Raw genomic sequence first — 13133 nt, 5'->3', positions numbered from 1 at the left:
ATCTTGTTTCCCCATTGACTTTGCCTGTCAGAAGGTCACCAAAGGGAATCGCATGACCCCAGGACGCTCCAATCGTCGTAAATGTGAGTCAGTTGGCAACCATCTGAATGTAAATCATGTGACCATGGGAATGCTGCAACAGTCATAAGTCTGAAAAAATGGTCCTTTTTTTCAGTGTGGTCGTAATTTTGAAAGGTCATGAAGTGAACTGTTAGAAGTTGAGGACTACCCGTAAAGGACTATCAACCCTATAAATACACAGCTTGAGTTCATATTGAGCATTCAATTCAGTAGTGAAATCTAATTTCCCCCCCACCAGTTCTGTGGGTGTGGCTTGGTGGTGCTGGGTCATGTGACTGGGTGGATGGGGCCAACTTTCTCCCCTACTTTTTAAAGTATTTTTCCCATTAAAAATGCTTTAAAAAGAGGGGGGAAAGCTTCTGCATGGATCACAGCTGAGCCGCACGATCCTCGGAAGCTTTTTTTTTAAACTACCATTCTTCCAAGTGCAGGCCAGCCATTCACTCAGTCTCCAAAGGGCAGGAGGATGCAGCCACTCCCATATCTTCTTCTTGATCGCTGCCTTGGTGGGACATCCTTCAGGTGCACCCCCCTCGGAAGGTGTTAGCTCCAGGATGGGTGCGAGATGAGATCCAGCTTAATGTCAGGGCTGCTTCACTTAATAACCAAGAAAGAAACCACTCAACTCCATTTTGCAGAATTAAGAGTACTTTTACTGGTTATAGTAAATAGAAGCTAAGCAAAGCTGGATCTGAGCAAAAGCGCGTGCAAGCATTAGATATCAATACATGACCCATTCCCCATCCCTTGGTAACCCCAGCCCATAGTCCAATCCAATATCTCCACAGCTGTTATGTGGGAGACATCTTCAAAAATCATTATCAGGTTGGTATGCCGGACAGTTGGCCTTGGCGGGAAACTCCTCTCCTTGCTACATGCGCAGTAGATGGTGAGAACAACTCCCAATTAACAGTCTTCCTATACAGAGTATTTCCCACACCCAAATACCATGCCCCCCCCTCCCCATTTCAATGGCAGCCGAAAAGCAAGTAGCAAAACAGAGGCTGACATCCGGTTCGTAGGACCAAGCACAATCGTCCCTACCTGTTTGGCCGAACTGGGCCAAACTGGGAGGATTTCACCTCTTATTCAATTGTATTGGCTGAGGATGTGCAACCACTCCTTTCTGCGTGCTTCTACTTTATGCAGCTGAAATGAGGAACATAGTGTCCTTCAGACACTGTTTACGCATTATTCCTCATTGGTTACACTAGCTGGGATTTCTGTATTTCAGTGATATCTGGACGGATACAAGTCAGACAGATACACATACAGAGAATGGAGCATGGATGAATTTAAGGGGGTAGTTTTCTTGCATGGGACTAAGACGGACTAGTCATTAAAATGAAAGTTGCTCCCAATTCTGTATTAGGATACTTTGGTTTGTGGGTAACCGGGAAGATTCTTGGTCAAAGTAATGTGAAAAAATCTTTTACTATCAAGAGCCGTTTTACTCCACTTTAGCTCATTTCTTCATCCAATGCCTGGTACCAGGAAAACCAGCATATTCTCAACATTCTCACATTACAATTTCAGTGCCTGTGATCCTGCCACAACGTTTGTAAAATGTAAGCTAAAAGGGGTTACAATCAGAAGGTGATGCAGCCTTTCAAATTAAAATGTGAAACTTTTAAACTGAATTATATTTAAAACATATGGTGTTTTTTTAAAAAAACTCATGCAGTGTAAGACTTTGTTGCTGCAAGGGTGCTGTAGGACTTTTGTTGCTCTGAGGTTAATGGGAAGAGAGGGTTAACATACAACACTTAATCTCCCTGCCTATCCCCCACCCCAATTAAGCATGCTGTGAAAACAGGGCCATAGAGCTGGAAGGAGCTATTTAAGCCATTGAATCCAGCCCTCTGCTCACTGCAGGATCAAAAAAAAAAACCCTCTGAAATATCCAGCAAATGTGTATCCAGCCTGTCTGCAAATATCCAGCATAGAGTCCCACCACCATGCAAGGAAAATATTTATTTCACCGTTCTTGCTTGGATTTGTTTGGATTTCAAGGACACTTATATGGGAAGGCCTCCCTATAATAGCCCAGTGGGAAGAGGATTGCGGAGACAGGAAGAGCTACTGGCTCAAGGTTTACCAGGAAGTTCTGTGGTTGAGGGAGGGGGCTTCTTTTACATCTCCACCCCTCCAACAGCAGAATTGCTTCCTTGCATGGTAGTTCTATTGCTGAACTAGCCATATACAGTGTGTCTGACATGAACGTTTTCACAATGGACACAGCCTTTAATCAACAGCAGAGATCTTCAAAGTTGGCAACTTTTAAGCCTTGTGACAGTTTAAGACAGCTATTGCTGGCTGGAGAATTCTGGGAGTTGAAGTCCACAAGTCTTAAAGTTGCCAAGTTGGGGACCCCTGATCAACAAGGATACTGAAAGAGATGATGGCCTTTCATCCAATACCAGAAACTTCAAGACCAGATCTTGGTGGAGAATCTTGGAGAAATTCTGCAAGGCAGATTGGAAGAAGAGCACGTGGGCTGGAACTTGGGAGAAAAGTAGCCATGGGCATTGCCTTCCAGCTCAATCGGTTCAAACATATTTTTTTTCCCAGAGTAGAGACCTGCATATATAACCTTCCCAACCAAAACCGATTTGCAGACTTACAACTACAATACAACCAGCAAATGTTGTCAGTTATTTCCCTTGCAGTTTCCTGCTTCTTCCAAACATGTCTTCATTTAAAAAAAGGGGGGGGGAGTGCATCAGCCAAGGCAAGAGTTCCTCTTTAGCCTGGATTGCATTTCATGTGTTCCACTTTTTCATTTTCCTACAGAAAAGGAGGGAGGAGCACCATGGATTCCACCTTGGGCTTCTGAATGAAAAGATGTGGATGAAACAGAAGAAGAGGCAGAAGCCTAGGAAAGTTGTGGCAAGTTCTATAGGGTGAATTACAGACACTCTCTTGCTTTGGCCTAGCAAACAGGCCTGTTAGCAAACAGGCCTGTTCTTATATTTATCAGATCTACACTCTACAACCTTCACTGCTGATTCCTGGAGGCATTCAATTTTTCTCCCTTAAAATTGTTATGGGCTGAAGAAGCTGAAGTTCATCCTGTCACACACAGCTGTAGTAGGAACAGCTTTTCTGAGACACTTTTCATATGATTGTTGAAGCTGTTTGAAACCCTTGGTTTTCCATCTTTTGATTTCAATGTGGGAGACCTACTTTGGGGGCAAAGCTGGAAAGTACACCATTATTTTGTTCGTGGAGAAGTGGCCAGACATGAGCATGAAAGACATCTCATTTATATCATTGCTCTGACATTTTCAATTAGATGCTTGGTTTTGTTTCCTGGCACATCCAGGCAGTGTAACTGCCTAACTTTGGCCCAGCGGTTTGGGACGCGGTGGCTCAGTGGCTAAGACCCTGAGTGCGTCGATCAGAAAGGTTAGCAGTTCAGCAGTTCGAGTCCCTAGCACTGCTTAACAGAGTGAGCTCCCATTAGTTGTCCCAGCTTCTGCCAACCTAGCAATACGAAAATACATAAAAATGCAAGTAGAAAAATAGGAACCACCTTTGGTGGGAAGGTAACAGCGTTCCGTGTGCCTTCGGTGTTTAGACATGCCGGCCACATGACCACGGAGACATCTTCGGAAAGTGCTGGCTCTTTGGCTTTGAAACAGAGATGAGCATCACCCTCTAGAGTCAGGAACGACTAGCACATATGTGCGAGGGGAACCTTTACCTTTACCTAGGTTAGTTTTGTAGCAGGTTGGGTGATTTATTAACCTACCTGAACTTTTTTTTTGCCTCAGATCAGATTATCAATCTCCCATTCCTATTTTGTAGCTAGATCAAGAGAGAGAGAAAGAGACCCCAGTAACAATCGCTAATTCCTCCCAAATCAATTTAATTGCAACTGCAAGACAGCTGTCAACGAACAACAGATCCACGATTTCCTTCTTTACTGCTACCGGCAATATCCCCCCCCCCCCGTCTCCCCTACGTACCCCCACCCTTCAGCTGCCACCGCTGGCTACGCTTGGTGACAAGAAAATAAAGTGGTTGCGACGGGATAGCCGAAGAGCCCTTGCTCGGGCAAGGATCAGGGTGCAAACTTGAGATCCGTCCAAGCACATTTTGTCCACTGGGGAAAGCACGCACGCCGCAAAGGTAAAGAGAGCGCGTGCGCGCGCCCCAGCCCACAGGGGGGCGCGCTCTGCCAGGCAAGTGTAGGGAGCGAGCGCCGTCCCCCCCTTCCCCCTCCCCTTCCATTTGGAACTTTGCTGACTGCAAGGTTCTGAAACCGAACGTAGCGACACACGGGGGCGGAGGCGGCGGAACGTTCGAGCCTTCCTTCGTTCCATCCGGCCTGTTCCTCGAGAGAGGGGAAGAGGGGGAGTAGTAGTCGATCCCGGTTCTACGTTCCCCTCTCTACCCCACCGCGGGAGTCGCTTGGAGGAGGAGGAGGAGGGGAGGGGGAAAAAAAAGAGGAGGCCTCGTCAGCGCCACCCTTCGGCCGCCGAGCCTACTGCGCCTCCCCCTTTCTCACTCGCTCACTCTTCCCCCCACCCCCACCCCCCCCTCTCCGACTCTCAATGTTCCACACTGCCCGGCCACAGAGCGTCCTCTGCTGCTTTATTTCCCCCCCGGCTGCTTCCATCCCCCTCTCCAAGGACATTTTCTCTCCCCTTCCCTCCCCCCTCCATCCCTCCCCTCCGATCTAACGTCGGGACAGGACGCCTGCGAAGGTAAAGGAGAAAAGGGTTAGGTGGCTGCATCAGGAGCCTGGGCGAGCAATGGTGGGGAGGGGGGGGTGGGAAGAGAAGAGAGGAAGGGGGAGCGGGGGAGAGCGAGAGAGCGAAAGAGAGAGAGATTGGTAGAGGGAGCTTTGTTCTTGTTTTCAGCGCTCGCTGCCTGGCGGTGGTCAGGAGAGCCAGAGGAACCGGACTGAGTTCACGCCTCACTTGGTGCGCACACACCACCCTGGCCGTGGTGGAAAGCTTCCTACCATAACAGCCTCTCTCCATACCTCCTGGCTGGGAGCTCGGCTCTCCCTACAGAGCCAAGAGGAGGAGGAGGAGGAGGGGAGGGGGAGGAGGAGGAGAAGGAGGGGGCGGCGAGGTGGGGGGGAAAGAGAAACGACGACGACGACGACAACGGCGGCTGTGTATGTGTGTCTGTCTGTTTGTGTGTGTGTGTGTGAGCGAGAGAGAGAGAACGAGGGCAAAGCTTCAGTTTCTGCCCTGCTGCTGCTGCAATTTTTTTTTTCCGACGAGGACCAACCAACCTTCTTTCTTTCTCGTTTTTTTTTTTTAAATTATACAATACCAATATCAACCGCCTCCCACTCCCCAATTTCCAATTTCCGGGGATTTTTTATTTTTATTTTTTTTTAAAAAAAGAGGGGGCAGGAAAAAAAAATATGTCGGTCTGTTTTGTAGAAACTGATCAAGACTCGGTGGCGTTGAAAGCTTTCCAGAAGGTGCAGTTTGAATTATGCTTCTTCTTTTTCTTCTTCCTCCTCTCCCTCCCTCTCTCTCTCTCTTTCCCTCCCCCACCCCCCATTTCCAGCCTACTCTATAGTGACCAAATGTAATTCTTGTGGATGGCTGTGCCAACAGAACCCGAGCTGGCTGATTTCTTGACAGAGAAAAAAAAACATTGGAGTCTGAAATAGCAAATCCTTTCCAGCTATTTAAATAGAAGGAGACAAGAGGGAGTGGGCCATTTATTGGTTTGGTTTGGGCCTCCCCATTTGTACAGCAGCTCAAGTATTGTTATTGGCAATATATTGGGAGGAGGAGGAGGAGAATATGGTTGACTTCACTCCTCCTGCTCCAGTGTAAATATTTACAGGGCATTTGTGAGGGGTTTTTTTTTTCTTTAAAAGGGGCAATGTTTACAGTGTGTCATGAGTTATTAAATGCTTATGCTTGAACACTTTGTGAAATTTGCCTCATGCCTATAAAAATTAAATGATTGATCTTACTATCTGAAAAAATGTAGAACTGAGGTGAAAACAGAATAGATATTTAAAAAGAGATTCCTTCCTTCCTCCCTTCCTTCCTCATGGTAACTGTTGCTCTATAACACGAAACTGAAACTTTTAAAAAGAATTGTTCAACCATTGAGTTGTAAGGGGGTCTGGAGTAATTCCACTCGGATGGAGTGGATTGCACCACTTAGTTAACTGATATTCTTTTGTCCCATTTCTTTCTTTTTGCTCCTTTCCCCCAACGTTTCCCAAGATGTCCAGTGATAGACAAAGGTCAGATGATGAAAGCCCAAGTACCAGCAGTGGTAGTTCAGATGCAGATCAGAGGGACCCACCAGCACCTGAGCCCGAGGAACAGGAAGAAAGAAAACCTTCTGCAACACAGCAGAAGAAAAATACCAAACTCTCCAGCAAAACTACTGCTAAACTATCTACTAGTGCTAAAAGGTAACACCTGAAACATTCCTCCCTCCCTCCCTCTTTAGGGGAAAGGGAGCAGGAGAAGGCACTTAATGTAAAGGGGCAAACTCTACTCTTTGATGAAAAGGCCTGTAATAAGAGATGGCTTTAAGGTTAGAATCTAGTTTCCGCAGGGCCTCTGGCTCGGATTTCTTTGGGATCTCTTCACCCAACCCATTTGCCAGGTTCAAGATGGAGGTGTGGGTGGTTTGTGTAGGCAGGTTCTTAAATCTGAGAACTACATTATTATGGAAAGCACATGTGATGATGTGGGTTGAAACCCACTCTTTGAAGGGGGTCCTCTGGCCTTCTGCTGGGCTCTGGTTTGGTCCACTTGGCCCATGTGTATTTTTGCATGAGTGACACTTTGTTGATGCACATGTTGATTCAGACAAGGAGGCCCATTTCTAGAGTCCCATCTTTTATAGCTGTTTGGTGAGGGGGAGGTGCCTTGAAATAAGGACATTTTCATTGGCTGTTTTATTTTCAATTGAGTTTCTTTGGATGCTCTGGGGGAAAAAAAGGATGTTTTGCAAGTGATATGAATTCTGTGGGGGTTGTTTCTTTTAGAGCACCCTTGCAGATCAACATGGATTTGAGGGTGGGTGGGTTTGTATGTAATTGAAATGCAAGAAGGGCTGTTAACTTGGCTATCTCCTACCTTTGTGGTCAAGCAAGCTATTGATTTTCCTTTGATCTGTGAAGTTTCAAAAACTTGAGAACCTTTTACAGGTTGTCCCTAAGTGAACAATATCACTATCTGCATGTGGAGCTTTTCACAGCTTTGCTTTCAAGAAGGACATGTGCTTTTGATTTTCTTTAATAGCCATTTGAGTTGGGCAAGCTTGAAATACCTTGAATTTTGCCTCTTTGGAGGTAAATGACCAATCCTTTTTCCTAAAGCTCTGTTTCACCTAGGAATCCACATTACAATATCTGGTAGTTATTAAATGGCATCAGACAAGTTTTAAAGTACAAGTCATTTTTGTTAAAATTTGTAGTAAGTGGGCCAGTATGCTTGTGGGTGAAACATGTTGCTATTGTAAAGTAAAGTTTCATTAAGAATCTTGAAATATTTCTTTGTACTTTAAGCTCTGCCTGCATTATGTAAGAACAATATTAGCTTTTACCAATTTCTCAATTAAAATAATGTAGTAAATTGAGAATAAATGAAAATAAAATAGTTACGATAAATCTTTTTAAAAACAGGACATTAATCTTTAAAAAAACCCTGATGCATTTAAAGTAACTTGCCAGCTGCTGTCACAAAATAATTTGTACAATATGTTTTTTGTAGAGAAAATGACAATGTTTTCATAATATGTTATTTGGTGTTGAAATGTCCCCACTTTTTAGTTCTATAGCTTGTATAAATTCTTGTAGAGAACAAGTCTAACTATTTAAACTATATAGTTTAATCTATCAAAATAATGCATTTTATATCAACAAAGGATAAATTGTCTGAACTTTTAAAATTTTCAATATATGCTTCTCCTAAAATATTTTGTTTTGGGAATAAATTACAGATCTTCCATCCTTTTGATAGCTTTTTTTGTTAAACTGTAATAAAACTGATTTTTTTTAAAGTTACTGACACATTATAAATTCTGTCTAGGGCTGGATCCATCACTGATAATATCAGTATGTGTTTTATTGAACAGGGTCACTTAGCAAATCTTCAGTACAAATATTGGGAAAGAGGAAAGAAAGGTAGTGGGAAACGTGCATCTAAAGTTATCAGTTGATTTTGCTCTGATTACTTGACTGCATAGTTACGAAGTGAACTGAAATGCTAAAATTCACTGTCGGAAGAGGAGAAAAAATCCAGTCAAAATTATCTACTATGTAATTGGGTTTTGGATGTAACTCCTTCAGTTATGGGTACAAAGTCATTCTGAAATCTTGTTGTATTTCCTCTTTCCCTCCCCTTGCCTACCTTTCTGGTTTCATTTGCATATAAGATTTTTTTTTAAATTAAAAAAAAATCCTTTATAAAGAATGCAGAAAACTCCTAAGACTCACTTTTTAGAGATCTCTGAAGGGATTCCTACCAGGCTGAGGTGTAAATGCTCTCTCTGTTTACCATAACAGAGCAGGAAAAAAGCTGTAAAGTTTCTCTGTCCTGGGATTTGGGTTGTGCCTGTGAGAACAAAGAGGAAGCAGCCATGTTAGCATTACAGAAGGCAAAACCAATCTTGCATTTAACTGCATGGTGGTAGAGGGCAGTGTAATTCCCTGATTTATTCAACTGTCTCAAATGCTTTGTGCCTATTCTCATTTTGCCAACAGAATTCAGAAGGAGCTAGCCGAAATCACCCTGGATCCACCTCCGAACTGCAGGTATGAGACAATCAACTACCTGGCCTTTGGGGGTGCTGATGCAGTTTGGGGAGGGGGGCGGGGGGCGGCGGCGGCAGAATGAGGTGCAGATAAAAAAAAGTTAAGGTGATTGGAAGATTTCTCAGCAACAGAATTGTGCTGTTCTGTAGTATATGTAGATGAATATCAGATAAAGCAGGAATTGTAAACATGAAATGGCTTTGACAGAAGGTTTGATTGTCAGTGGCACAGGGTAAATGCAGTATATGTTGGAAATAGTTGCCTTTGTTAACAAGTTTTCTGTTGTGCACATTTAAGATAAATAGTGATGTGATCATGGATGGGATGTCTTAGTTTAGGACTTAGGAGATGTTGGATATTTGAGGCTTATGACAACATGAACTTAACCTGTATTTGAAAAAAAAATGGTTTCTCTCTCCAACTTCATGTTTTGGTGTCAGTTTCAAAGATAATTTAAATGTCATATATTTTCTGATTGGATGATATTCCAGGATAACAAAATGTAGAAATAATTTTGTACCTTTGGTGAGATTGTAAATTATTGGATGATTATTTTGCATAGAATTCTAAATCAGCATAGATGAATAATTCAGATTTTGAATGACATAGTGGTTCAGAAGTTCTTATATGCCAGTTGAAATATCCCCCCTCCCTTTTTTTTTTTAAAAAAAAATAGGAATATGTTTTTTCTTTTGTTTTGAAAAATTAGCAATGGATTAATGTAACAAAATTGCAGTTGTGAAATTTCCAGTGTTGGAAAATAAAGTTATTCAAGGTTATGGCTGAAACTTGTATTGATTCTTTTTCTTAATCAATTTGTTACGTAGTACAGATTTCACTGACCATTATGTTGAATGCATGGCTGGTGCAAAGGAATATTGCAGCATTTTTTTGTGAACGGCTGCTATTTAATGGGATTCTGGGGAAAGGACTATCAAAGCCATGGATGCTTGTTGTTGCTTTTCTTGTACAGGTTTGTGTGTGTATGTATGCTTCCTAAAACATTTCAATCTAAAAATGTTTATATATATATATATATATATATATATATATATATATATATATATATATATATATATATATATATATATATATATATATATATATATATATATATATATATAAAAGATGATTAAGACCCTTAACTTGGTGCTGCAGGTCCAATGCCATTTGGAAGCTTGTGGTACAAGTTAAACTTGGAACACTTGCGGGCTTTTGGTACAGTTGTCAATCTGTCAAATCACAGTCTAGCACGAGCTTCTTTAAGCAGTGAAAGAGAATATCTTAGACTCGCTGTAAAGCAAATGAGCTTTGAGGGTAGAACTCCTAGATTGTAGCTATCTCTGAATGAAGGGGAGATTTGGGCTTAGATACCTGGACAATCTCTATACCTGGAAAAGAAGGAATAATCATGTATGGTACTTTTTCGTAAGGATTACTGCAACATCCCAAGAGCTTCGGATGAAAAATGGTCTTTGTGTTTTGTAAAAAGAATGTCCGCATTTCCTTTGGGCCACTTTTGTCACCTCATTTTTCTCGGGACCATTTCTGTCCTTTCATTCGCCACTCAGTGCCCCTTGGAATCACTTCGGCTCTCTGAAATGCTATCGTGGGTGAGTGGGGTGTGTATGCGCGCACACGCGTGTGAAAATGAGCAGGTAGGATAGTCCGATCATTTTACTGCAAACTCTAAATGAGAACCTTTATGGATTATGCCGCTGAAGTCTGACTATGAGCGATATTTTGCCTCGAGGGACAATACTTTTTTTTTGGGGGGGGGGCGTTCGGTAGTGATATCCAGGAGAATAGATTAGTAGTGCTTATTCTCCTCTGCAGCGCTGCAGATCCTTTGGGGTAGGCAGGTGAACTTTGCAGTGTAATAAAACTCCACCAAGAGCAACAGCTTTCTTTTTTCTTTCTCCAAGAGGAAAAAGAGTGGAAAAAGAAGAGCAAATGAATGCGGAAAGAAAAATCAATAACTGATCTCGTTTTGAAAATTATTTTCCCTTCTTACCTCCCCACCCCCTTCCAGGGAATCATTTCTTTTTGTTCTTGCTGACCATCAGTGGTGGATTAAGGACTGACCTTGAGCATTGTCAAATCTTAGTGCCCCCCCTCCCCCTTTGTATATACTGTAGAAATCTTCATTGGCTTTTTTTTCTTTCTCATACTTTGTGGTGACCCCTTTGGGCCTGGTGTCCTAAGCAGGTGCTTAGTCAGCTTAATGGTTAATACACCACTGCTGACCATTGTGTTTTTGTGATTCCTCAATCTCTGGGCCCTTTCTCTGCTCTGGGAGCCTCAAAGAAGGAGGGGTCAGTTTTCAGCTGGACTACACTTTGCAGATTATATACATGGTGCAGAGGGTTGTAACCTTACATGCCGTAAGGTTGTGGGAAGAACCCTTCCTTTCCCAGAGGTAAAGTGACTTGTGGGCAGGAGCCATAGCTAAGCACCAGAGCATGTCCAGGCCAGAAATTTATGATTAGCTAAGAGTGGCAAATATACCTCTGCTCTGACAAGGTTGTGGAGACTGTGAGTGGTGTGAAAGAATTCTTTGTGTGACTCTTCCAGAATAAGTAGGCCAGTTTAATGATGCCTTGCCTGAGAGCTTCCCCTCTCCCCCCTATTATTGCAGCGAGCAAAGGGAATTCCCGTCCCTGAATTCCTGGTGATGTGGGTGGAGATTAGGATGGGATTTCCTAATTAAAAATGGGGTGAGGGAGGGGAGTCCAGTTTTGGAATCGGAGATAAAAGTCCCTTGATTAAAAAAAAGGAGGTCTTAAATTTGCTTGTGAAGGCTTGCAAAAGAAACTCAACCAAAAACCCCACACCAAATCCTTTTAATATTCAAATTTTTCTTCCATCATTCTTGGGAAGAACATTATCTCTTCCCAAATACCTTTATAATTCATAAGTGCTTCACTTCCAGGAGGCAATTAGATTCTTGGCAAGATGCATATTGCCTTCTGCCTGCAGAATGAGAGAAAACGAAGAGAAAAAGTGGGGTCTGCTATAAAGAAGGGTATTTTTTTTCTGAGGGCTGCTGCTTTTGTTAAGGAATACCATCTCTTTTCTTTGTATTAGAACTTGGTTTAGCTCCAGTAGGGTTCTCGAAGCTTCTAACAACTGTATCGAAGTTGTGTTTTGTCTTCAGAAACCCTAATCCCAAGTATATGTGCTTTTGGGGAACAGCCTTTTTTTAAAAAAATGGAATAGCCTTTTTTTTTAACTTTTTTAAAAAAAATGAATTCGACAACTGGAAGGAATCATTATCCTGGACTGTATTTTGGCAAATGTCACAATCTGTAGTGAATGTGTGAATGGCTGATACAAATGAAGCAGTATTTTGTAGCTGGAAACATGATACATGTGGTGTTGATTGTCACAGTTAACGTTGTAAAGGCAAATGTGCCCTTTAATTGAGTTCAGTTATTACATGAACACACCGTGCAAAGGGTGTGTGTGTTTGTGTGACAATAATAGCAAAGTGGATATGTGCTCCAGCTTCCTTTTGGGATCTTTATTATTACTGTTATTTCTTTCTTTTATCCAGTCCACAGTTCTGGGATTTCTTAGTGCCCTCCTATCCAGATTGGCATGGCCAAGCGTCATTAAAAAAAAAAAAAAGGTTTGTGGCACCTGCTGAGACATAACCACATCAAAGTTCCTTACATCCAAATAGAGAGTCCTTAAAGCAATAAAGGCAGGCTGTGATCTTTGTTGTTGTTTTATGGTGGGGGTCTGAGAATAGGAATTCTGCAAAGTCTCCTTTGTTGAGTTAACATCCAAGGTGACATTTGAACCTGGGACACTTTTGTTTCTAGTAGCTGAGATGCCTAACTGCTGCAGAGCAGGATGTAGTAGTAGGCTCAGAGGGGTCAAATTTTGCAAGTTCTGCCTTGGCGAATTGGACAAAAGAATACGTTTGTCTTATGGTTGGTTGAAAGAGTTGCTGTTTCTGTTTTCTGCCTCTAGTAGTACCAGTTACTATGTACTCCAAATGTAGAGCTTTACAGCAGTGACTGTGAGAGGGATCTTGGAGTCTTAGTGGACAACCAGCTAAATATGAGCCAGCAGTATGCAGCGGCAGCCAAAAAAGCCAATTCAATCCTAAATTGCATTAACAGAGGGATACAATCAAGATCAAGTGAGGTACTAATACCACTCTATAAAGCCCTAGTAAGGCCATACCTAGAGTATTACATCCAGTTTTGGTCACCACACACTAAAAAAAGATGGTTGAGGGTCTAGAAAAAGTGCAGAGAAGAGTAACCAGGATGATTAGAGAACT

At 42.5% G+C, this 13133-nt stretch overlaps 1 protein-coding gene across 4 annotated transcripts in view; it reads left to right on the top strand.

The window, feature by feature from the left end:
* Positions 1 to 4606: 4606 nt before the first annotated feature.
* The window catches only part of UBE2E3 (ubiquitin conjugating enzyme E2 E3), a 116525-nt gene continuing 107998 nt past the window's right edge, over positions 4607 to 13133 (top strand). Inside the window, exons 1-4 of one of the 4 annotated variants that reach the window (XM_032211297.1) lie at positions 4954 to 5012; positions 5487 to 5527; positions 6294 to 6487; positions 8789 to 8839. In XM_032211297.1, the coding sequence (XP_032067188.1) occupies positions 6294 to 6487; positions 8789 to 8839 (245 nt within the window). In that variant the 5' untranslated portion in view covers positions 4954 to 5012; positions 5487 to 5527. Of the gene's footprint in view, positions 4794 to 4926; positions 5013 to 5189; positions 5528 to 6293; positions 6488 to 8788; positions 8840 to 13133 lie in introns of those variants that run through there. The other 3 variants (XM_032211289.1, XM_032211305.1, XM_032211279.1) reach the window with 3 other exon arrangements.

This window comes from Thamnophis elegans, chromosome 1 (genome assembly GCF_009769535.1).
Source record: "Thamnophis elegans isolate rThaEle1 chromosome 1, rThaEle1.pri, whole genome shotgun sequence".
NCBI classification, from domain to species: domain Eukaryota; kingdom Metazoa; phylum Chordata; class Lepidosauria; order Squamata; family Colubridae; genus Thamnophis; species Thamnophis elegans.
Note: the sequence above shows the minus strand (reverse complement) of the source record. Positions and strands in the feature narration are given on the sequence as shown.